Source organism: Elgaria multicarinata, chromosome 8, assembly GCF_023053635.1.
Source record: "Elgaria multicarinata webbii isolate HBS135686 ecotype San Diego chromosome 8, rElgMul1.1.pri, whole genome shotgun sequence".
NCBI classification, from domain to species: Eukaryota; Metazoa; Chordata; class Lepidosauria; order Squamata; family Anguidae; genus Elgaria; species Elgaria multicarinata.
This window is the reverse complement of record NC_086178.1, coordinates 57,748,875-57,774,931: the sequence shown is the minus strand read 5'-3', so window position 1 is coordinate 57,774,931 and position 26,057 is coordinate 57,748,875. Positions and strand designations below refer to the sequence as shown.

At 44.4% G+C, this 26,057-nt stretch overlaps 2 protein-coding genes across 2 annotated transcripts in view; both read right to left on the bottom strand.

The window, feature by feature from the left end:
• The window catches only part of PDZD7 (PDZ domain containing 7), a 29,733-nt gene extending 20,841 nt beyond the window's left edge, over positions 1–8,892 (bottom strand). The window contains exons 1-4 of the mRNA XM_063132560.1: positions 8,700–8,892; positions 6,092–6,232; positions 4,611–4,785; positions 1,352–1,528 (exon numbers count right to left, since the gene is read on the bottom strand). Of these exons, the coding sequence (XP_062988630.1) occupies positions 1,352–1,528; positions 4,611–4,785; positions 6,092–6,232; positions 8,700–8,892 (686 nt within the window). The remainder of the gene's footprint in view (positions 1–1,351; positions 1,529–4,610; positions 4,786–6,091; positions 6,233–8,699) is intronic.
• An 8,684-nt stretch (positions 8,893–17,576) lies between these two features.
• On the bottom strand, positions 17,577–25,685 carry LOC134402204 (proton channel OTOP1-like). Its single transcript, XM_063131558.1, has 6 exons — positions 25,436–25,685; positions 23,822–23,958; positions 22,528–22,586; positions 21,499–21,626; positions 19,424–20,346; positions 17,577–17,750 (listed from the first exon to the last, which is right to left on the bottom strand). The coding sequence occupies exons 1-6, from the start codon at positions 25,683–25,685 to the stop codon at positions 17,577–17,579; spliced, it is 1,671 nt and encodes a 556-aa protein (XP_062987628.1).
• Between the last annotated feature and the right edge of the window lie 372 nt (positions 25,686–26,057).

Here is a 26,057-nt window from a genome sequence, read left to right as displayed (position 1 = left end):
GCAAGTGAAGGGGAAAGGGGAAACTGGTACATCTTATTGGGTGTGTGTGTGTGTTTTTGTGTGTGTGTGTGTGTGTGAGAGAGAGAGAGAGAGAGAGAGAGAGCCACAGAGACCCACCAGCCCTAATAATGTCAGTCTCTGGGGCAACAGTCCCAGCTCCCCCACTTGCAAGTACCTCACTGGGAAGACCAGTCCCTCTATGGCAGTTTTTCTCTTGGCTTTTGAAGGAGAATCAAGTGGCACACCTTTTCAGTTAATGGTGTAAGATTTGCTGAACACGATGCAAATTTACTCAAAGCTGAAGATGATTTCTCCCCAGATTGAACAAAGCCAAGAATGGTCCTTAAATCTGATACAAATATATGCCTCCCCACTCCCCCATCCCCAAATAGGATGTGGTCAGTTTACAAAAGGCCACAATGCCTCTCGATTGATGGCTGGCTTCTCTGAGGCTAAATTCATTTGGGACAAACAGGATCGAAAGGAGTACAAAGGATGAAGAGCCAGTGGGATTGGGACCATCCCATACTAATGCTACAGACATAAGGCCATGCTGCAGATACAAAATACCACATTTTACTCTGGATTGATTAACTTGAAAGAAGGATCACAGCCTGGTTCTGTACTTGCAATGATGCTTCTGATCAGAATCATCATTGTACCCACCACAGCCATGCACTGAAAGAAGGAGAAAAACCCACCTTTTCTGCTAGTGACCAGATACAAAAGAGGACAGGGCTCCTGCAGCTTTAACTGTTGTGATGAAGAGGGAATTTCACTAGGTTCCCCATATATACAAATGACATCTGCTGAAATTCCCCTTTCAATACAACTGTTAAAGACACAGAAGCTCTGTCCTCCTTTTCATATGGTCACCCTAGCTGTGAAGGACAACTATCTGTCAGGTATGATTTAGGGTGGATTCCTGCATTGAGCAGGGGGTTGGACTCGATGGCCTTGGAGGCCCCTTCCAGCTCTGCTGTTCTATGATTCTATAAGGGGTAGTTAAGCCTAACTCAGGGCCAAAATTGAATGTGATATTTATCAAGTGGTTTGTCCTTGAGTGCAAGATTTTTCTTTCACAAATAGCAAGCATGGGGGTGGAGAGCTAATGCAGATTGAGAACCTGCTGTAGGGGGGCTTTAACTCTTTGCCCACTGCATTCCCAGTCTGATCACCATCACCATCTCCCTACACCTGCTTTTCGCATTGGTTACTTGTAAAAGACAAATCTTGTATTAAAAAGCAAACCATGTGAGTAATGTGATGTGCAGTTTGACCCTGTGTTCAGGTGGCATCAGGGTCCAAAACTACCGGCAGCAGGGAAGCTCCAAGGCTGAGCAAAACTTACTTGGAGACGTAGATACCAAGGCCATACTCCTTTCCCCCACGGATGTTGAAACCCAAGCAGTAGTCATCAGACGTGGTGTAGAGGTGGACAATCCTCCGCCTCCCAATCTCAGAGCTGGTATCGGATGGAGTGGAGCCGCTCCTCTCCACAATCAAGCGCCTGTTCACCACATCGACCCTGCAGTGGGATGAAGAATTCTCCCAGGATTTCAGATTCCACAGATTTTACACAGTCCTTCCACTTCTCCCCCATCATGGCTAAGGTATAGCCAGGTTTTGTAACCTGGATGCCGAATCACCAAAACTGAGTCATGGCAATAGTGCTTAATGTGAATCTAGTACTGGCACATCTAAGTATGGTTCCAGAATCTGCCTTTAATGGTGTCTTTGAACATGTGTGTTTCCCTCCCTTCCGCCTCGCCTGGCCACAGCCCACCCACCCACATCTGGAATTATGCTTTTAAATCAGAGTGTGCCTGATGTTTGGGCATGCTTCAGCCTTGGCACTTCTGGTTTCAGAAGTCAGTCTGACCCTGGTAGATCTGGGGCTTGGCATATTGTATTGCATTGTGTTGCATCCCACCCTTGTGACGATGACCTCCTGGAGCAGCTGACACTGATGCTAAAACAGCAATAATACAAGGATCAATGGGCAGCAGATTTCCTGCACTGGGCTAGTTGAATTTCAGAGTTGAGCAAAATGTTCACATTTCACCAGTCATATTTTAAATGAGAAAACTGGAATTCAAACTTGAGTTCACTTCAATGTAACTTCCAAAATTATGTTTCTGTGAATCGCTAGCACATAGAATATAAATCAAAAGGAGCAGAAACAAAGGGTGCAATACAAACTATGCACAAAGGCTCTGCATATGAAAGCTCTTAGGCAAATGGTGCCGAAAAGACACAGAAAAAGGTTTTTGCTTGTAGAATTTTGGTTGCAGAAAACGCCAACCAAAATGATCAAGGGGCTGGATCGACTTCCCTACAAGGGCCAGATCTACACCAAGCAGGATATAACACTTTGAAAACGGTTTTAAAACTGTATATGGCGTGTGTCCCGCACCCCAACAGTTGTCAAAACCGTTATAAGCCGTTTTAAAGCAGGAGTGTAGATCCTGCCCAGGAATGGTTACAACAACAGGAACTGTTTAGCTTAGGGAAAAAGGCAAGTAAGGGTTATTAAGTGGTTATGATAATTCTCCATAATTTTTAACGATAAAGAGATGAAACTTGGCAGTGAAGTAAAGGATAAAACCTCCCTCCATAAATGCACAGGGGTGAAATAATGCAGAATCAGAGGGGTGTGTGTATGTGGGGGTTTGAGGGGATTATTTTTTAAAAACAAAATCCCTAAAAATCATGGGATGAAGGGATCTGCTTCAAACTTGGCATGCCTAAAGCCCTACTTAAGAGCTACCATGCTACCAAGTTTCATCTGTTTATCTTTAAAATGACAGGGATGTATGCATTTTTGTCAATTCCCATTGATGATAATAGTGTGGTTCTCTGCAAACAGAGCTGTTTTCAAAAAAGAACCCACTCAATGGAGCTCCGCCCTGAATTTTGGGGTGGAGAAGACCCATTCTGCACACCCCTACTAAATATCATTGCACAGCATCTCTCAAATGTATTTAGATGGAAAAAAATCTCTCTGCAATGCATTGCACATCCATTTTCGGTGTTTATAGGGCACATTCTGTATTCAGAATGGACAATGGTAAGTTCCAAACACTGCCCTACATAAACTAAGTATATGTCCTAACTGACATGACCCAGAATCCTCTGTATTTTATAGGGACTTCACACCATACATATAGATAATGGAAAACATTCCCTGAAGGCAGGAAGTTTGAAAATCAGTTTAATATACCACGGCACACCAGTAATTTGTGTTGCTCAGTACTAAATATAATTGCATGTCAAGTCAGCTAAGGAACTCTGTCAAGTATTAACTGTCAGGTATCCAGTATTAGTTTTCTATATCCTGATATCAAATACTAGAGACTATACAAGCTTATTTGCTAAGGAGAATTTTGAGGACTGTTTAAGGAAGCATTATTATTATTATTATTATTCATTTCAGCCCTGTTATATTAGCAAGGCATTCTAGCTGGTCCAGGACCCTTTGCCATTTCGTTATTTGTGTGCAGACTTGCTCAACCATGGAATTCTCTAAAGCAAACCTACTTAACTCTCAGAGTGTGGCCTGAAGGCATGTGCTCATAGCTCTTTGCTGAAGCTAGGCAGGCCTGGGTCTGGTCAGTACTTGGAAAGGGGGCCACTAGGGAACGTGATATATATTCCCTTAAGAACATCAGAATGTAAGAAGAGCCATGCTGGATAAGCCCAAGGGTCCATCTAGCCCAGCACTCTGTTCACACAGTGGCCAACCAGTTGTCGAACAGGGACCCACACGCAGGACATGGGTGCAACAGCATCCACCCAGCCATGTTACCCACCAACTGGTGTATATCGGTTTGCTGCCACTGACACTGGAGGGAGCACATAGCCCTCAGGACCAGTAGCCATTGATAGCCTTCTCCAGGAATTTATCCAAACCCCCTTTTAACGCCATCCAAATTGATGGCCATCACTACAACTTATAGTAGTGAATTTCATAGTTTAAGTATGCACAGTGTGAATGAGTACTTTTTAAAATCTGTCCTGAATCTCCCACCAATCAACTTCATAGGATAACTCTGGTTTCTAGTATTATGAGAGGGAGAAAAATGTCTCTCTATCCACATTCTCCACACCATGCATAACTTTATACACACCAATCATGTCTCCCCTTAGCCTCCTTTTTTACAAGCTAAACAAGCCTTGATGTCTGTGATGGTGGGGTAGAATTATCATCATCATCATCATCTAATCAGTTTTAAGATCCCTAACAGAACCCCATTTATATCCTTTTGGATTTCCTTCTTTCCAGCTCCCCCAAATTCATCATTAATTCCCTACCTGCATATTATATCAATAAAGCCCCCTTTCCTACTCCAGTTGCCATGTGATTTAAGTTGGAGGGGAGAGTTTAGCCCAGTAACCTCCTGTCACCTTGACCCTTTCCTCTCCTGTTCCCTGGTCAGGGTTCACTCTGATACCATCTCACTGCATTTCACGAAACCTGATCACTCACTGTCTGCGCTCCGCTGAGCCCAGCACACTCGCCTTGGCCCATACAAACAACGCATTGTGATTTTGGGTGACCCAAGGCCCGCTAACAATACGGTGTCACTGTAGTAGGCAGTTCCGCTTACCATGTGGTCTTTTCTCTGGAGAACTTTATCCCTGGCACTTTGCCCATGCGTCTCACGACCATCCGTAGCCGGTTATTCCCCGTCAAGACTTTCACTGCGCTTCCCATTGTAATGTTCTCCAGGCTCACACTGTTCACCTCCGTGATTTTATCTCCAACACACAGCCCAGCCTGTTCTGTTGGCATTAAATACATATAGCTCAACTCTGTCTATGGATTTTCTTTTTCCTAAGTTTTTAATTTTAAACAGCAGTATTAACACAACAAAGTGGCAAAGTTTGAGACATTGCTAGGCATTTGGAAGCTTTGGGGCCCAGTCTTCCCTTTGGCATCAGTGGAAGGTTTTTTTCTAAGCCTAATTGCCACATGGAGGGGGGCTTGGGGGGGCACAGTGAACAGAGAAGGGAAGGCTAACCTTTTCCTCCTTAACTGTGATGCTTCTGGTAATCTCCATCCCTGCATGGCAGCCAAATTTAGGGGGAAAAAAATTGGTTGGCACCAAAGGAAAGTTCCCCCCCCCTTTAAGCTTAATTTCCATGCCAGGGGTGGGGGCTTTGCAGCATGTGGGGAGGGAGCCTTTCCTCCCTCTTGAAAATTGCTCCCTGCAAGAAAAAAAAATTCCTTTGGCACCTAGTGACACTTTGAACTCTGGAGAACAGATCCAGGGGCTATGGGGTAATATATTCAGGGATGGAGCCCCAGGGACCCCAGCCTAGCAACACCCCACACAGCACACATGTTTTAGAATAAAGAATAAGAATGGTTGTTAATATTTCTTATGATTGGAGCCCTTCATTTTCAGTGATGTGTACTTTGCATTTACTATTAATATTAAAACAGATTAAAAACTAGTAATAGTTGGAGAACCCTGTCTATCTATATATATGTTGCAAGGCAGGGGACACATACCCCCAATTTCAAGGTAAACGTTTGCTTTGGGTTGTTTCTTACATTTGCACCTTTGGTAGGTCAGGGGTGTCTCCAGGTAGCCTTCCATAATTTGGTGCCCTCCAGATGTTGTAAATGTCAACTCCCATCAGCCCCAGCCAGCATAGTCTATGATCAAGGAATCTTGGGAGCTCCAGAACATCTGGAGAGCACTAGGTTGGGAAAGGTTGCTGTAGATGTTTTCAAGCGGTTTGTAATGATTAGTCGGGACAGATTCCCTCCCTTGTGTAGTTTATAGTACTAGTTTTTCACTGGAGCACTAAGTAAATATATGAAAAGTTCTCTGCGAATCTGAGCTTTTGTGATGTCATTATTGAGTTCTTTACTGGTGTTCTTGCAGATTTATTGAGCAAGATGGCATACGTGCACAAATGTTTCAGTGATATTGTTTTTACTGCGTTTTGCTGCAACATCCATACTTGGAATAGGTCCTACAGGGGAAGAGGTCATTTAAGTCTAGGAGATCCTGCCAATGCTATGGATGTCAGAATGCAAGAGCAGCTTGTTGCCTGCTTTTCGGCTGGGAGTGCTTACCTGCACTGCTGCCCTCCTCCACCTTGCTGATGAAGATACCCAGGCCATGCTCTGAGCCCCCACGCACGCTGAAGCCCAGCTTCCCATCTGTGCTCTTTTGCACTGTAATGGCATGGATGGCATCACTCTCATCGCTGTTAGCTGTGATGGGGATACAACAGCATGATACATCACTAAGAAGGTGCACTGCTGACAATGACAACACAATGCTGGGATGATGACCAGTAAAATGAGAGACCCATCTTCCACCCCAGCCACAGCTTTGGGCCCTGGGGAAGTCATAGAACTACAGGACACAGATACAGCCCTCCCTCCTGCTTTCTTCCCAGACCGTGAACCAGATCCAGACATGGGGCAGTATGCAACCGTGTCATTCCATTAGCGCAAATGACGTTGTGCTAGCAGAAACAAGGTTCTGAACTATTCACAAGAGAAGAATCCAGCTACAGTTAGGTTTGCATGGTTGTACAAGCAGTTTTACATAACTCTTGTGCAATGCATTGTGCAGCCTCTTGTGCAACTGCTTTGCACCTGTTGTGCAACCGGTTAAGCAGCTGCTTGCACCTGCTGGTTGCACAACTGCTCACACAACTGCTAGCAGTATTTGGGTTTGAAGAATGCCACTGTTGGATACTGCCCATGGCAGGCTACAAAAGTCCTGAAATATCATTTCCTAGGGAGACATCGGAACCTTTGTTAAACCATGTGCCCACTGTCTATGCACACAAGACATTCCCTCTATATCCACAGTACTACTAAAAACTCTCACGTTACATAGAACATAAGGATTCTGCTTCTCGTTTGGGGCAGCAGTACTTTAAATTTTGTCAACCTGGGAACATGGTCAATGCTTCTCCAACATGTGGAGAGAGAGAGAGAGAGAGAGAGAGAGAACTCACTATGTCCTGAGCCACAGGGAGTTTTGAAGAGAGTAGGACATGCATATGCTCATTAAGGGCCCAAGTACATGTGGGGCAGGAGATCTGTGAATAGCAGCCATGGGTTACTGTTCCTGGATCTCCAGCATCATGTCTACTTTGTTCCTAAATCAGAGTACTTCCAGAAAATTCTATTAGAGTGGGACACCTAATTTTGCTGAGGCTCAGCTCTATAGTTGTAGAACAATTAAATTAATTGCGGGTAGGGCTGGGGCAGACAAAATGCCAGAGGCATATTTTTTTAGATCATGGGAATAGCAACAGAATTTGTGGTCCCCAAATGCCATATGGAAGGATCTGGTGGCAGCTTCTAGCCTGACTGTCCCATTCTGGGGTCCCTTGAGGCTTGTAACATGGGAAGCCAAAGGCAGTCAGAACAAGACAAGAAGAAAACAAGACCTTGGATAGCTCCAAGTAGGTCCTGGTGGCTGGAACTCTCTCCTACTACAAAACTAGGAGGATGTTTGCTCAGCAGGGAGCTAAAGCCAAGTGAAGCCTTATGGAGACTGACAAGACCTGTAGCATGGCCATCTCTGCCACTCCTGGTGGAGCTAACTGAGCTCTTAAAGGACCTGTGCCTGATTTTGTAGCTTGAAACTTCTGCGAGGCATTGTCCCACTAACGTTGGAATCACCAGCCTCCACTGGGCATATATTACAGCCGGAGTCAAAGGGCTAAGAAAAAGCCAGAGCCAGGGCATTAAGGCTCAAGAAAGAAGCTCAAAACTAACAAGATGAGGGACAGATGGGGCACTCTTGCTGTCAAGGCCAAACTGGATGTTACTTTCATTGTGTGGTTAGTACAACAGGTTTTTTTTTTTTTTTAAAAAAAAACTAAGCTGGGAATTTATTTATTTTTTACAGTGCATGGAGAAGGAATGATTAACTCTTATCTCCCCAGCCATGATCCCCCCCCTCCCAGGAAATTATAAGTTGAAGAAAGCTCCCATTCGCTCCAATGGGAGCTTTATTTTCCAATGACTATTGCTGGGCAAGAGGGGGTGGATTTTGTTTTGTTTTGTTGGGATTGTGATTGGGAAGGGAAGGGTTAAACATCCCCTCCCTGCAGTCTTGATGAAAATCAGCCCCTCACCCCAACTTCATATTACCTTTTTAAAAGCCTAGGTATGGTTGCCAACCACACCATTAAAGTAACATCTGGTTTGTTAGTCAGCTTAATGAGTACTTTGTCAAGACTTTCCAGTTCTGGGACATACTCTTGGGAAGACAAACCCTCCAGTGAAAAATTGAAAAGCCCCTTTCAATACTGTGCATTGCAGACATCGTCCCCAGTGAATGCAGATGTATTGTGGGAAAAGGAAGATGGGTCATGCCTTTATTGAGCACATCAAACTCCGTTTCAGATGGCACTTGATTTTCCCATAAAGGCAAGCACCTTTCTTAGGCTGCTTGGAATCTCTTGACTGCCACCCATTTGTATGGATGCTCCCTAGCACTGTGAATGCACTGAGCTTCTTACTGTTGGCCACCTGAAGGACACTGTTGTATTTGCTAGCAATACACATGGCAAACAAGCTGCCAAGTTGGTTGACCAACAGATTGTCATTGTATGTGAACAATCACAAACCACAGTGGAAATCCTGGCAGAAACATAGCTAGGAGTAAAGTCACCTGTGCACTATGATGTCCCCACCTTCACCCCAACAGTACCTTCAAGGGGTGTGTTGATGAGGATGACTCTTCCCATGGGGGAGGACGTACGGAAGCCTCGGTGGTTCCCATTCACCAGCCGGTTCTGCCTGCTCAGCAGGAGGTGGTTAGCAGTGCTGACGTCACTGCTGGAGCCCCGGGAGTGACTGGGGTAAACAATCCCCCCCTGGAACGAATCAGGAGCGCGTGCCATGGTAGGACTGGATGCTGGTTACTCATGGGGAGACTTCCATGCTTGGACGATGCCTATGGATGGTTTGGAGAAGCACTCTGTATTCTGAGCAGTGGAGAAGTCCAATTCTTTCAGTGAGATTGGGGTAGTTTATTACATTTTGGCCCCTTAGGTTGCTTCCCACCAGCGGAAACAGTTGTTGGACATATTCCAGTGAATCATAGTATTTCCTCTTGTGGACTCATTTTGTTGATGATGTTACCACAGAGGTTTATCCTCAGGAGAAAAAAAACCCCTATGTTTAAGATGCAGAATCTGGGATCTTGCTTCTTATGGGTTTAGATCCACGCTCATTCTCTTACTTCCAGATGGATGTGCTACATTAACACAACAACAACAACAACAACAAGCATTATCAAATTAGACCCTACAGCCATTAGTCAGCTTTGGAGTCCTATGCACAATTACTTGGAAGTAATTCCCACTGAATTAAGTGTGACTTACTTCTGAGTAAATATATTTCAGATTAATATCTTTAGGTTGTTTAGCATGATAATTTTCTTCTGTGTTTGTGGTGTAACAAGAATTTATTTCTGTTTTATGACATTCCAGAGCCCTCTTGGCAATGAATTTGTCTCCAGTCACCCCTCTAGCGTCTGAACTTTGAAGGCAGTCATTATTCTCTGTAGGTCATTTTTCCATTCACAAGTTTGAGAAAAATATAATAAAAAAGAAATAGGAACTCATGACTGTTCAGAATGTCAACGTAACTACTACCACTTGCCCATGCAGTGCTTGATGGATTCCCTCTGTGATGTTAGGGGAGTCTGATACTAATTCAGCAATTTTAGACTGAGGGCATTTCCTATTTAAGGCATTTCCTATTTAAGGCATTTCCGATTTAAGGCATGACCCTATGCATGTTTAGATAGTAAGAAGTCCTATAATTCCCAGCATTCCCAGCCAGCATTTTTTTCTGTCTAAACATGCTTAGAATTATGCCGTTATGCATTTTTAGGCACTAGAAGTAAACATGTTGCCAAAAGAGAGAAAGATGGGCAGACATTTTCAAAGTGACGGGATATTATAGGGGGGGCGGGAATCTGATTTGACTATAAAAAAGCTGACTTAGCAAAATGGAGAATATAAAAATGAGGGGGTGATGGGTCAGATTCTTTCATTTCCAGTATCACAGTGTGATTTTCCATGAGGAGTTTTAGTTTAGAAACTTATGTTGATTTCAGTTATGTACCTCCTGGTATATGCCCTGCAATTCCAATAAAGTCTTGCTGAGTTTTAAGGAATAGCAGGATATACACCTATTCAGTTGACAGTAGTACAGAATCCTAAATTGATACTTGTTAATTTTTCAAGAATTACACTAGAGTGATTTTAAGTATCCATACTACTGTAATCAGTGCCAAGCTGAAGTGCTGTAGAGATAAGGAAAGCATAATGTTCTATTTTACTTTTTTGATTTGGAAATGGTATTCCAAGAAATGGGCGGACATCAGCAATATCTCTCAAAATGTTAGGCTGAATTGTACAAAAAAATAAAAAGCAAACTAACACTGCCCCCACCCCCCCCCCCGACTGTAATCCAGCCACAATTACGCATTTCAGAAGTTAAGGCTACAATCCTGTACACACTTATAGAACTGCAAATAGGGTACAATAGATGATCCATATGTAAGTCACAATAATATTTATTTACTTATTTATTTATTAAATTTATATACCACCCCATAGCCAAAGCTCTCTGGGCAGTTTACAAAAATTAAAAACAGTGAACATTAAAAAAGTATACAAAATTTTAAATATGGAGATATCTGGTTAAATAAAATAAAAGTTTAGGATACAGTTTTTTTAAAAAATCTGTTTGTGCAATTATGCTTTCTTATGATAAAAATGTACAACTGTGTATTCTCCCCCAGAGATTATTTTAAATAAAAAGATCTGGGAATATGGCTGTCAAGCAAATTCTTCCCACACATCTCCTGGGGACAGTCCAGTTACAAAAGCTGCAGAACTCTGTGGTGCAGACAGAGGCAAATGAGTACTAAGCAACAAAAAGCCAGAACATAAGGAAAATAAAGCAACATAACCTGGAGCACAGAAATGCAACAAGATCATAATCACTCTCTAATTTTAGTGTGCTCCTTAGAAGGATTCTGGCTTAACAAGTGTTCAGCTGGGTTTTAAAATATCTCCTTAAAATGGCAATGTTCAATAGATTTCCTACACATTTACCCTGGAATTACTGGGTTGTATCCAACGGGTTGTATTCAATGAATCTAACTTATATCCCATTCATTTCAGCAGGTCTATTCTACGTAGGACTAGCATTGGATGCAACCCACAGAGAAGAGAATCAGTTCCCAATTCTACTGATTTTAGTAGATGTTTATTCCCTAGTTGAATATCACTCTGCATTTCAATCTAGAATGAGTTTTGTATTCTTGCTTATATAACCGTGGATCCTGTGAGTACTCTGCTGTGATCGCTGAACCCCTTGCACTGCCTGTTTTAGGCTCCAGATTGCATAGGATTCTAGCCAGCACAAAACAGTGCACAACAGCCAAAGCTCCTGCTTTCAACATATAAATGAAACATCCTGAATAATAATTGTTAATAGCTATTAAGCCCTAAAACAGGTCCTGTGTGGCAGAGTTGGCTGGGCTGTTCTAACTGAGAAGCTGGAGAGCTCTGGAAAGCCCTGGAGAGCTCTCCCCTTCGGCTAGGTAATCACACAGCAGGTGTGGGGGGGGGGAGAAGGGGGATTTTCCAGGCTATTCAACATCAATGAAACGAAAGCCCCACCGTCTCCTCCCCGCCTCGCTTCAAAGGCAGCCTTCTTGCCTGCACATTAGCTGGAATGCAGCCTGCTAGCTGAGTGACCTGACCTTAATAAATAAGTGATGTCATCCCTTCCATTAGAGACACAGCACGGGGGCGGGGAACTTACAAACACCTGTGGGAGAGGACAAGATATGGAGCATGCCCCATTCTGATACAAGGCCACTAGTAGGTAACTTTCCAGCAACCGCCCGTTCTGCACCTTTTGAATAAGGGGAGCAGGAATTTTCAGCACCTTGGACAGATCCCATGAAACCACCTGATTCTATCGCGTTCTACTATCTTCAGGTAAACCTTTCCTTCTTTACTCCCTTGTTAAAGCTAGCAGTTCTCCCTGACCTGGCACAAAAGAATCCAGAGGCAGTTAAAAAACAAAAAGGGAAGAGTGAACCCCTCAAAGAGGTCTAAATAATGCCTAATTAGTCTACCCCCTTCCATGCCCCCTTACCTGTCTCCATGTTGCTCAGCAAACTTCCTCACCTGGGACAGACACACAGCTGAGCCTGCAAACCTGGTGGTTGCAAGTGGTACCTCCCACCCTGTCACTTGGATTGGCTGGTCAACCAGGAACAAGGACTCTCATAGGATGGAATGGCTGTCAGTTATTCCCAGCACTTCCTTATTGTATCTGTTGTGAATGGAATGAAAACAGCACAGAAGGTAAGTGATGGGTCTGGAAATTCTAATAAAAAAAGAAAGGGGGGGGGAGCTCAGACAGGTAGCCTTAAAAGGAAGTTTGCCTTAAACATTGGACCATACATCTGACAATATATGTAAGTGAGCAGGTATGCATCAAATTGAGCAGGTAATGGTGACCTATAGCCAAAAAAAGTATGTTCGTTCATCACTGGAACTGATTTTTCTGATATCAATATATCACACCGGGAATAGTCCCAGCTTTTGACCATTTTGTTGACTTTGTATCCTGTTTATGTGTCTTTTATATTTATGAAAATAAAATAAACAGGGACCTATACTTTTGCAACCAGTGGGGGAAGTAGTGTATACTTGGTACGCTGGCTGAATAAAATGATCTAAAATGCATGCCTTCATTATAGCAATTGAGGTAGTCCTTACCAGGCTTCCTGCATTTAGCTCTTTAAAAGCCTTTGCAGACAAAGGTTAGGAGTATTTTACTTTACATAGAGGAACTAAATCACAGCAGGACATATACGCTCTGGTAAAGCAAGGAGCTGAAGCCAGAATCCTGATGTTTAATTCAATGTTTCATTGCTCATTAGTAATAATATTTCTGCCCACTGGAATTTTACCATTAACATGGTAGCACTAAATTTTCTTAAATCTGTGATAAGCATTTAGTTTTCTTTATGGCTCAAGTCAAGAATGGAGACTGGGTGGAAGGTCAAAGACCAGATGGCCTGCTGGCAAGTCATTTTGCCACTGTCTCCGTACTCCTCCTACACCTCTGTTTTGATAACTTGGGGTCAGGTGATACCTCCAAGGGCTAGGTTTATCTCAGGGTCTCCCAGTTACTGACCTCTACACTAAACATGAAGAACCAGTGTAGCATAGCAGTTAGAGCAGCCATTCTTAACCTGGTTTACTGCATATGTTTTGGACTATAACTACCATTAGCCCTAGCTAGCACGGCCAATGGTTAGGGATGATGGGAGTTGTAATCCAAAACATCTGGAGGGCACCAGGTTGGGGAAAACTAGGGTAGACTATTGGCCGAAGACTGGAGAGAACAGTATTAACATCCCCATTCACCCATGTAACTCATTGGTGATTCTGGACCAGTTGCTATCTCACAGCCTAGCCTACCTCACAGGGTTGTTGTGCATATGAAATTGGGGGTGGCAAGGTAAACGATTCTAACCTCCTTGGAAGAAGAGTAGGATAAAAATGTCATATATAAAACTCTTCAGGAAGGGGTTCACCAATGAATAGAAGCAATTCTCCTCCAAAGCAAAATTGACACTGAAAAGGCCTAAAATCTGTCCCTCTAATCTGGGGATATGGGGAGCTACATAAAAAAACATATGCAGGTTTACACAGAAGTAAATCCCACTGTGTTCAGTGGGGGCTTACATTAAACCTGCAATCTTGTGGGGTATTTATCTCTGAAAGAATCAGAACATCCTTCTATGGAGAAGAATTCAAAACAATACTATTGCAATTGAGATACTCTTTAGAAGATTTTAAAGGATCACTGGCATGAGTAGGGAATGAGACAGCAGAATTTGGGGTGCTCCTGGGTAACACCAGAACATTTAAGTGGCAAGAATGCCAAACAAGCAGAGGTCAGGACAGAGATTGTAGGGACTGGATCACATCTGATATCCTGGTGTGAACCTGCACTCAAGTCTGTATAGGCACAGCTGGTAGCAGGTCAGACCTAAACTGACTATGGGAGAATTTGACTTTGGCAGCCTTATTTGTGGTGACATAAACACGATAGTCAGATTGTATGATAATTACATTCTGGTGCTTACATTGGTTCTGTAATAAGTGGAATGGCCCCAATCATATCAGTGCTGAGATAAGGAGATTAGCTGTGTGAGGAGTTTCAATGAACTGAACACTCAAATTATTATTAACCTTTATTGAAATTAGGGCTCATTTGAATGGGGGGGGGTGGAGGTTCTCCTGGGCTGTGTTGGCATTTCAGTTGCACAGCCACACTGTAAGATCTAGAACAATGCAGTTTCCTGGCTTTGATATGTTTTTCAGTGTTTCTATTGTGTCAAGAACAAGGCTGTACCACATAATGTCTCCCTTTTAAAAAAAGTATGTTCCTGCCACAGGACAGTTCAGCCTCCCACAGTGTTAGCACACTTGCAAGTAGAGACGCAGCCTTCAAGCATATCCAGACAGCTCCAGCTTCCTGTACTATGCTTCATTACTGTAGCACAGAAAGGAAAGCAAAGGAAGGTTTTCGAGAAAGGGTAGGCTTGACTTCTCCTGAAATGCCCCAGTATATATCTTGGTTCCAGATTTTTGTGGGAAATCAGCAGGGTAGCGTATGTTGTCTTGGCCACCTACTGTTGACCAGGTGTTATGACCCTGGGGTCTAACTCCCTATCTTAAGGGGATGAAGTCATGGATTTTGAAGAGGTATCAAGCAGGAGACAGAATTGCTCTTGGAACCAGCCCTGGACATTCCCTCTGTTTCAAAATCTCCAGTATAAGAAGAGCCCATCTTGCCAGGACCTCTTCAGATCTGACTTAGAGGATTCCAGCCTAGAAGCTTCAGCAGAACCACAATCTCCCTTGCATCACCAGAGTCAGACTGTTAAAATAAGGTAGGTTCCTTAAACTGAAGAGGCTTCTCTCAGTGGAGATAAAACTATCCACCCAGATTGAGCTGCAGCTCAATTTAAGACTCGGTCTGGGATTGGTGTTTTTTTTTTTTTTTTTTTAACTGAAGCTACGTTTTTGTGCCTTGGAGGACTTCCATACAAGTGGGAGATGGCATTTCCTTACCATTGCTCTGCTTCCTGCATCTCTTCCACATTTTAAATGAGCTGAACTACACAGGAAGAGAGCAGTAATCACATGACCTGTAATGTAAAATCTCCCAGCCTATACAGTTTAATGGGACAGCAACCTCTAGTGGGCATTTTATAGCACAACTTTGACTGCACACAGCAGGACATCCTGACAAATCCCAACATATTTCAGAAGAATCAAGGTTCCTGAGGGTTTGGTTTTTTTACAGAAAAAACAGGAAAAGGACCAGGAAGCTCATGGTGTCATCAAAATGACCCGCAATTATCTGTGAGTGGCCAGTCATGAGCGTGCTATAAATTGCTCGTTTAAAGAAGCCCTTGGTCTTACTGGTGTCCAGCCTCAGTGCCATAAGGAGCTTCCCAGGTTGCTCTCTGAATCCCAGTTGCTTTGCTTTGTTTAACTTACCTTGCTGGCCTTGTCCTAGAGGTGCAGAACCTCAAGCCCCTGGTCCAAACCCAGGCTTCCTCAGATTTCCTCAATGGCCACACCTCATTTTGCTCAACCACCAAGGTTTCCTCATTTTGCCCAACCACCAAGGTTTCATTGCTTTTTGCAGCTTTCTCCCCACTCTAAAAGATCAAAATACTTCTCCTAGGGCATAATTACTGGCAGAAAGAGCTTTAAACTAAAACATTCATCATATTTTTGGCCCACCCCCGTTTCCCCTTTTGACTTGTGCATGCTGGAATATGGCCTCTGAAAACTTCTTTGAAATAGAATTTGTCTCTCAGGCTGAAATAGTTTCTGCATCCCTGCTTTATCAGAATCCGGACTTTGTTCCACTTTGCCTTACCAGAACCAAATCCTTTGCATTAAACCCTGACTTGGGCCAGAACTCCCATGCCTCTGATACCTTCGTTTGGAAAAGAACACCTGGCTGGGACAATGTGAAAACACCTGGCCAGAATCCTTCACGGCAGTGCAGCAGATTCAAGGTTTAAGAAATGTTCTAGATCTGTACAGAGCCCAGCTGGGTTAGACATACGTGTAGGCAAGTTTGTTTTTCATAGGAAGCTATTTGCTTATTTCCTAGCTAAAAATACACTATCCCAAAGATAAATGCAACACAATAAAACAAACAGCTGATATAGGAAAAGAGACCTGCAGCACTGGGCAGATCTCACAGAAATCCATGGAGATCGGGGTGGTGGTGGAGCAACAAACAAACACAGCTTTTATTGCATCCAACTTCTCATCAAAATGTAATAGAGATTAGTTATTATTTATTACATTTATATACCGCAACATAGCTGAAGCTCTCTGGGAGATTTACAAAGATTAAAACACAGACCGTTAAAAACAAATACACAAAATTTAAAACCATAAAAACCTCTCACTCAATGGGAGGCAAGTGATTACTCTAGAATACAGCACCTCTTGGCATGGGGTCACAATTGAATAGTAGTCAACTCACACTAGCTCACTAGGTCTAACTTCCTGCCATAGTTGTGGGGTGGAGGCAGTTCTTCCTTTATAATAGGGGTATTAAGCCTCAGGCCTGTGGGCCAAAGCCAGTCTGTCTAGCATCCCAAGATGGCCCTCCAGATTCCCAGATGGCCCTGACTTCTTACCCTGGCCGCATCTTTCCCCCCACAAGTACAGATTGTTTGGAGGTTTCCCAGCTTTTGCATGCCCCCCCCATTTTAAAAGGTTGAAATGCTTCCCCTGGCAGTAAGTGCTTTAAGCAAAAATATATTGGCATTTGGGGAATAATAATAATAATAATAATAATAATAATAATAATAATAATAATAATAATAAATTTCTTACCTGCCTCTCCATTTTCATTATGGTGGGGAACAACAGTAAATATAAAATACATAAAACTGAATTAAGAATATAATATACATTGTTAAAACATCCTAAAAACATCCTAAAATTCCACTGGATAGGCCTGGAAATTCCACTGGATTTGGCCCCACTCCTTTGCCTTTGGCTCTTGAGAGCATCTCCAAAATTAGATTTGGCCCTCAGGCTGAAAGAGGTTCCCCATCCATGGTATGAACCCATCGACTGAGGTATGCTGAGGTATACCTCAGGTATACCGGGGATGCTGAGGTATACCTCAGGTATACCGGGGATGCTGAGGTAATCATCTTCCTAAAAAATACCTTTTAATGGGCAGGTTGGTCTTTGTCTTTCCACTAGATAGCAATACATAAAATGTTCATCAAGTACATGCTTCCCCCCCCCCCTTAGAAGTGAAACTGTTAGCAAAAGAATTGCTATTCCTCAGTTTAATATTTTGTCAGCAGGGATACTGAAGAATGGGCTATAAAGAGCAGCTCCTTTTGGCTTCCTTCACATGTCCATTACGCTACTCTCCCCTGATGAAGTTATGGTGCATTAGTCTTCCAGAGGCTGACCGTGCTCACTTAGCAGGTCCTGCAGTAGACTTCGAAAAGGCTGGCCACTGAGTGCATACGGTAAAAGATGCCCAGCGGCAGGGAGATCTTGACCACAATGGCCCAGAGTGTGAAGCCATAGAAAGACTGTTCGATCTGGCTCACCAGGTGTGGGCGGGTCCCATAGGCATACAGAATCCACACCTGGCCAAACAAAGGAGACAGGGAAAGGCATCAGACATTTGAGCTATTTGCACAAGTTCTCATTCCATCAGAGCTGCCTAATATTTTTAGGCCAGGTTGGGAAACCGGTGGCACTCCAGATGTTGGCTACCTATATGTTTCTGAGCCCAATTCAAGGTGCTGGTTTTTAACCTATAAAGCCCTACATGGCTTGGTACCACAATACCTGATGGTTTTTAAATTTTGTATACTTTTTAATGTTTACTGTTTTAACTTTTGTGAACCGCCCAGAGAGCTTTGGCTGTGGGGCGGTATATAAATGTAATAAATAAATAAATAAATAAATATTGATGGATTCTAACTCCCATCAGTCCCAACCAGCATGGCCAATAGTCAGAAATGATGGGAACTTAAATCCCATTACATCTGAAGGGCCACAGGTTCCACATTCCTGTCTGAAAAGATTAGGCAGGACAAGCTCCCAACTTTTCACTCTGTTTCAGTGGTGACCATCATAATAGGCAGAAACAATTCTCATATCTAAAAGATGTGGTGAGGCTGAGGCTGTGGGGCTACACACTTTCAGACATGTATCTTCCCTTGACATATTACAGTATTCACTGCAGAGTTATGGAATGGGAAGCCCTTCTTTCCCTTAACTTGTAAAATGGCCCATAATTCTAACATTCTACATGCCTACAAAGCATATGGAGAAGCTGCATTGACCAGACTGCATGTTTGTTGGATATTAAAATGGCTTTTTCCTCCTTTCTTAAACATGTATAGGCATTTCACCATTACAGATGGATCCAGACTAAGTCATACTTAGACAAGGCCCATTGAAATAAATGTGACATCTGTAGTCATGACTGAGTCCTCTTAATTTCAGTGGGTTTAGTTGAAGTATGGCTAAGTCTGGTCTCAACACTTAGTGTCTGATAGTACCAAATGCATTTTAGGTGATGATGTGTCAACATCCAAATAACTTTTATAAGTGCAAGTGGTAGTTTCCTACCATTGATTCACTTCTGCCCTCTACTGGTCACCTACATTCTCTCACCTGGAATATACCAAGAACAGTTTGTTGCAAAGCAAGTTACTGCAAATACCATTAGACGAGCAAACGTCTGGCAATGCCTCCCATCATACTGTTTTCCACTTAAGATTTATTTTCTACTTCAGGACTCACTTTCCCATCCTTTCTGGGTATGGCAACAGTGCTGTTACCTCTTATTTGTAGGCTACAATATTGAATTAACGGTGAATAAACATTTAATATATATATTTATGTCATTTAACAGTTAATCATATTTATGAAATTTTTGCAACTTATTTCAGTAACAGATGTGATATTTGATCATTGTGATTTTATCAAATGTTTATAACATTTTTAAAATTGCAATATCCATCCAATGCCTTGGTGCAGTGAATCAGAGTCAGTGTAATCCCCACAGTGCACAAGGCTTTACTGGGCCCTGGGCTAAGACCTGGCATGCTGACATAGACTGATATTATCAAAACTATATCAGCAAGAGAGTACCATCTCAATTTTCTAGCAGAACATCTGGTTTTGTACTGCAGATCTTAGAGTTCCTCCTAGGACACACCCCTTCCCCAATCCATGGTAGTGGAATCCATTTTCTTTCCAGATCCTGGCAGCAGCTCTAGGTCTGATTTAAGCCAACTGAGCTCACCGAGATGTTGTAGAAGATAAGAAGGATGGAGATGTTCTGTAGGATCTTTCTTCTGATGCTTGGTCTTTTAGGTTCCTCCTGGGTATGAGAAATCTGGATAAGGGAAGGATCACCGCCATAGTCTGTCAAGTGTGTGGGTGGCTGATTCTCCAAACTGGCCATGATGTTGGTCAGTCTGTGGGTTTTGGAAAAAGGTCCATTGCTGTCCTGCTCCAAGGGACTTCTGGAAATGGAAAAAACCCAGCTGGTACCAGCAATATTATCAGTATTGTCTTGGACATCTGGCTCCTGAGAGAGGCTAGAGTACAAAGCTTCAGTAATGAACAGATTCTGCCCAAGTATCTGGATGGTCTTGCACAGGGAGAAGCAAAAGTCCAGAAGATGGAGGCTGCCATTGGCATGAAGAAAAAAGATGGCAACCAAAGAGAAGATGGATACCATGAGCGGACCACAGGAACTGCCCAGAAGCAAGGTGACATCTAAGTTTCTTACCACGCTCTTGTCAGAAGAGAGAGCTGCAGCTTTTTTCTTCACCCTGTAGGTGGCGATGCCAATCAAAGTGGCTAAGAACATGGCAGATAACAACACAGAGTTGAAGATGTAGTATGTCCGAAGGGCTTCAGGAATAGTTTCAGGAGACTTGGCAAGCACTCCAAAAGAGATCATCACTCCAAAGGTTGCTGAAATGGCCAAGGCCCCTAGCACCAGTCCAACAAATGCCCCACTGAGGTGAAAGTGTGGCCTGTGAGTGAGCTGGGGCTTCTGGTGATGAGCTTCCCGTCCAGTGTTCTTCCAGATGATGTACAGCATCGTAGAAGAGAAGAGGCTGAACTCAATATTGAATGGGTGCAGGTAAGCGGCACCTTCTGAAAAGATGTGGCAAAGGCTGGTGGTGCAGACACAGCTGTTGGTGTAGGAGCCATCTGCAGGAAAAGCATGAAGTGGGTATGTTTAATTCTAGCAGAACAAAAACACTGCATGACTTCTAACTGGAAGGGATGGCCAGCCTATCCCACTTAGAGCAGCCTTCCCAAGCTGGTGCCGTCCAGGTGTTTTGGACCACAACCTCCAGCATGCCTGACCATTGCTCAAATGTTCTGAAGCTGATGGGAGTTGAAGCGCAAAATTTCTGCAGGGCACCAGGTTGGGAGAAGGCTGTTTTAGAGGGCGCATAGAGATCTTTCCTACTTTCCCCACCTAATCAAGCTTCCTTATTATATTCTTAAAAATGGATGTTGTGTGAGAAGAGGCTGCATTCCAAGTTGGAGGCATGGTGGATTTCATACTCCCATTTTTGAAGGATGGCGGTCTTTTACTCAGAGGAATGGCATAGTATGAGATAGAATAGTATGGAGAATGTATAGGAACCATGGTGTGTGTGTGTGTGTGTGTGTGTGTGTGTGTGTGTGTGTGTGTAGCAAGGGTGAAAAAATGGTTAAATCCAGGGGAGAAACTCAGCTGAAGCAGAGTGTGTGGGGATGATTGGCCACAGAGGGGATGGACAGGACCAAAATGTGCAGGAAGGCCAAGGGACAGTGGGTAGCTGGAGTTGCAGGAGCGCATAGTGTCGTAGACATTAGGCTGTGTCTCCTCATGATGTATAGCTCAAACCTTCCCCTTACATGCCCATCAGATAGAAATCTGGGGTGAGTCTCAGCAATTATTCTCCTTTCCCTAGTGTGAGAGGCTCAGATGTAGATAGCAAAGTATGATGGGGCAGGAGCACGTCTGCTGGAAAGAAGGCCCTTGGAGTTGATCTCCGCATTTCATCACTTTTTAGAACTCGGTCAATCATATAGTTTGGCACAAACCATTGGTTGAAACATAGGAAGCTGCCTTATACTGGGTCAGACAATTGGTCCATCCAGTCCATAGACATTGACTGACAGCACCTCCCCATGGTTTTAGGAAGCAATTTTTCCAGCCCCACCTGAAGATGCTGTGGATCAGAGCTGTGACGTTCTGCATGTAAAGAAGATGCTCTGTCACTAAGCTATGGCCACTCCTTAAATTAGATAAACCTCTTCTCTTTGATAAATCCCCCCCATCCCCCAGACAAGACAGAAGGTTTGTACCATGGGGAACCTTGGAGCTCTCTCCCTTCTGAGCATCATAGAATTCTTCTAGCTGCTTCATGGACTCATCCAGCACCACACTCATCCACAGGAGCACATTGGTGGCCAGTGTGTGCATCAGCCCAAACCTAGAAGCAGCAGAGCAAAAAAGGGTGTTGCTGAGAAGGTGGGGGGTTATGATGCTCAATCACTGCAGTTTGTCACTCTTCAGTCATCCTGGTTCAAAGCTAGGGAGAGTCTCCCAGTCTCCGACTCAATGATGCTCTTGCTCCCAGCCATTTTCACACCTACTTGCTGCACTGCCACCCTGATTGGTCTTACAAGGCCAACAGCCTGCTCCACTTTCCCCTCTGTTTTTGAGGCCCCTGGGCAAGACATGCCCCCCACTATGGCCCCCCTTCCTCAGTGAGTCTGCCTTCTCACTGCCATTGCACCAGCTGCTATCGCTCCCCTCTTTCTCTCATCATTGCTTGACGGCCAAAGAACCAGGGAGCAAGTAGGCCGTGGCATTGACTGCTCCTCCTTCCCACCACCACCATTGCCTGGGACAGAGTGAGAGGCAGGGGAACAAGCCAGTTGCAGTGAAGAAGAGGAGGAGTTGCTCTTGTCAATGGGCCCCTGCTGGGTTGTGGGCCCTTGGCAAGGGCCTGGCCATGCCTACCCTTGATCCTGGCCCTGGCTCACCCCATCTGAAACAGCCAAATCCTCCTGAACTGTAAGTACTTTTTCTGCAACTACTTTAACCCACCCTCTTGTCCACTTGGACTGGGGCCTTATAAACTTTTTTTTTTTTGGACAGAGGGGGAATCAGCAATGCATATAAATATGGGGATACTCCTTATCAGTGCAACTACTATGCTTGCTGCACTCATAATTTTGAAGGGAACCTTGATGAAATAATGACGGTTCGGTCCATCTCATAGGTTACAGGGGACTGTACTACTCTGAAGTTCTAACATGATGCCCCTGTGCATTCCTGAGGGCTGACTGGCCTGCCTTCTTTCGCATAACTCAAGAGAATAGTCCTACCTATTTAGATGCTGGTGTTCCTGGATGCAAACCTTAGCATTAAACAGCAGCAATGAAACCTGTAAAAAGGAAGGGAACAGGACAGGGGTGCGGAGCACGAAGTTAAGCCACAGGAAATCCCCACTTGTCGTTCATGTTATAAAGTCAAATGGGAGGCTTTTTTAAAGCCCACCTCTGTGTGTGTGTGTGTGTGTGTGTGTGTGTGTGTGTGTGTTTTCAAGCCTCCTTTCTAAAGGGGGATTGCAACTCATTGTTTGGCAGATCCCCAGCTGAGACCCCCCCCCACAATTGCCTCTATCCCCTCGTTTTGATGGCGTCAGGTCCCTCCACCCCACATTGGCACTCCTTCCCACCATGTACAGCAGAAGGAGCACAATTGCGGGCTTTCCTGAAGGCGCCGCTGCACCCGCCCACCCAAGCACACAGTTCAGGGGCACCTGGGAACATCTGTGTGCCCCCTTCCAATGTTAGTTTTTTAAAATATATATTGGCCTATGTTTTGTTTTGTTTTTTTAAAAAGTTGTAAATGTGAAGGGTTGCATTTACAGCTCAATGGGGGGGGACAAGGGGGGAGGGATGGGGTGCTCCCTCCCTGTCAGAACATCCACCACCCTTTTATTTTTTTGTTTTTAAAAAACAAGGGTCCACAGAGGCGTGGAGGTGACCCAGTGACCTTTTGGCTTGCTGGTCCACCCCCGTTCCTGCCCAGCTGATGGCGACCAATCAGTGGACACCATAGGCTGTGGCATGCCTCGCAGTAGCTCCGCTTCACGCTATAGACGTTTGGGTAAGTGCCTGGCTTTTTTAGAGCAGAGTTTTGGGGCTTTGCCCCTGGATCGCTTCAGAGTGGCGGCTGCGTCATGTAGATCACTACTGCAGGGAAAGCCCCCATCTAGAGGTACCCCATATTTCAACTAGGCTTTTTCCAAGCCTGATTGCTGCAGGTGATGGGGGGTGGGCAAGCAGGGGAGGTTTGACCTGTTAGGGAGCCCCATGGACTGCATCCAAGCCTCCGTTTCCCCATCCCTGTTTTAAAATGTCCTGCACATTCTCTGAAGCTCTGCCTCATAATATGTACTACCTCTTTAACGGTGGTAGATGTTTTGCAAGGAAAAACAATATCATGGAGGGAAGCAGAAAGGGTTGGGACCCTAGATGTGGAGCAGAAGAGTAAGGAACTGGGGAAGCAGAAGCAAAGCTGGGAATGCTAGCTCCTTTTTTAGGCAGAGGCTGGTGCTTGTGCTGGGTTTTCTATGGGATCCCCACTGAATATCTGAACCAAACTGAACCTCACCTGAATGATGGTGAAAATGGCTTGCACAACAGGGAAGGTGGTGATTAGCATGGAGGCGCAGTGCTGCAGTTCATAGTAATAGCCCAAGGAGAGGCAGTCCAGAACCAACGTGGCCAGTGCAAAGAGAGACAGACCACCTGCCATAAGAAAGTACAGTCACTTCATACATTGCACAGGTAACAGGATACTTGATCCCTCACCGATGATTTCCCCCCAGTAAGGGTGCAGAAGGGGGAGGAGGACAATTCATGTCTCCAGATCCATTTCAAGAGGGTTGTTTTGGGGGAAAAACTGACCTAGCATTCTGGCAGAAGAAGCCACATCCTGACAGTGACCTCACCCACACTGAAATTTTAATCCAACGGGTTGCTTTTCAGATGTTTTGGACTACAACTCCCATCATCCACAGCCAGCATTGTAGCTTAACGTATCTGGAGGGCAACAAGTTGTGGGGAGGCAGTCCTGGTCCCTTTGTGGCAAGTGTGCAGGTTAAAAGCTGGCCTGGAATGGGAAGGGCTGGTGGTTCCATGACCTCATGGATAATTTATTTATTATATATTGATATTGCCCAATAGCCAAGGCTCTGTGGGCAGTTCACAATTAAAACCATAATATACAAAGGTCAAAATTTAAAACTTTAATTTTTTTTTAAAAAAATGTCATATAAAACCAGAAAAAGTTATAATCCAGGGAAAGCTTGTCTAAAAAGATGTGTTTTCATGAGGCGTTTGGAAGATGTTATATTTTCCGCCTTCCGAACTGTACGAGGGAGGGTTTTCCAGAGGGTGGGTGAGGTCACTTATGCAATTGTTTGCAAGAGTAAATTCTATTTATTTATTTTTATTTAGCTTTTATTTATGTCATGCCTGGCCTAGGTCTGGGCAGGTGGTCTCCTTCTCTGATGAGAAGATTTCAAGGCCAAAAGTCCCATGAGGGCTCCTAGCCCCAGCATTTCCATAGGCAACCCTCACATCCTCGAAGAGGCTCATCCAGGACCTTCGACAACAATGTACCCTGAGGGATCTATGGATGGGGCCCCTGATGAACTTACCTCACCCATGGAGTCAGAGGAGAAGGCTGAGTGACCAGCACATCCTAGAGAGGGCTGGAGCCAGAAGGCTCAGGTGCAGGTGGCCTCCCGTTGCCAAAGCACATGCCTCAGGTCCCAGAAAAACAGGCTTCTCAGGAGTAAGATCTCACAGCAGAAGAGGGGGCCTCCTCAAGAGCGTAGACCCTTGAGGGGGCACTGAAAGACCAGGCTATATAAGCCTTTGCTTGTGGTCTTACATTGTGTAGCTCGATTACCTTGTGAACTGTTTCGGACTCCTGAGACCACATGTTTTCTCTAGCCAGTCTAGCAGAGCTTAGGTCTGAAATACCAAAACATCTCCTGGTCGGATCTGAGAGATGCTGGCAAATCCAAGTGCCTCATCTTCCCTGTGGGACTGAACTGTAACAAACTCCTGGGTTTCCAGACTCTCTCCGGCACACCCCTCTTTGATTCCCCTTTAATAGAAAAGGATGGGCTTTGGAGGGTTTGCGTTTAGCAACGGTCTTTCAGAAAACCTGGACGTCAGTATATTGCAACAGAAAGTACTTTTGTAGCTTCTCTACCTTTGAGCCAGCTTGCTCCCGCCTGGTGATCCTGGTGCCTTTTCAACTGCTTGTTGCTGGCAGAGCGCCAGCCAAACCAGAGCATCCAGGTGCAGGAAGAGATCATGAGCACCGCCAGGAAAGCGTGGACGTTGTGGCTCAGCAAGCTGTGTTGGTGCATCTCGGCCAGGAGCACAGCACTGCCCACAAATGTCAGCAGGGCCAGATAGAGCAAGGAGAGCAGTGAACTGGATCGCGTGGTGGATGCCATGGGTGAGCAGGGCCTCTCTGCCGGGCAGCTGCAATGCGGCAATGTGCAGCTCGGCATTACAGGGAGTAGGACTGTGCACAGAAACAGACCAGGCATGTACATGCACATCTTTTGCACACAAATGCATCCATACCATATACTTATGCGCATCTTGTCACAACAAACGCACACAATTCAGTGCTTCAGTCTGAGGGCTCTAATGGTGTGGGAAAAGCACATGTCCTCAGCCTTAAGAAAGTCTAAATAGGAATGGATGAACCTGTGATCCAAATTTCTACTCAAAGCTTGGTTTGCCTTATTTGTCTTCCTGAATGCAAGCATCTTTTTTCTGTTTTTGATCGGGAAAAATTCGCATTCCTGCCACCCCGGGCT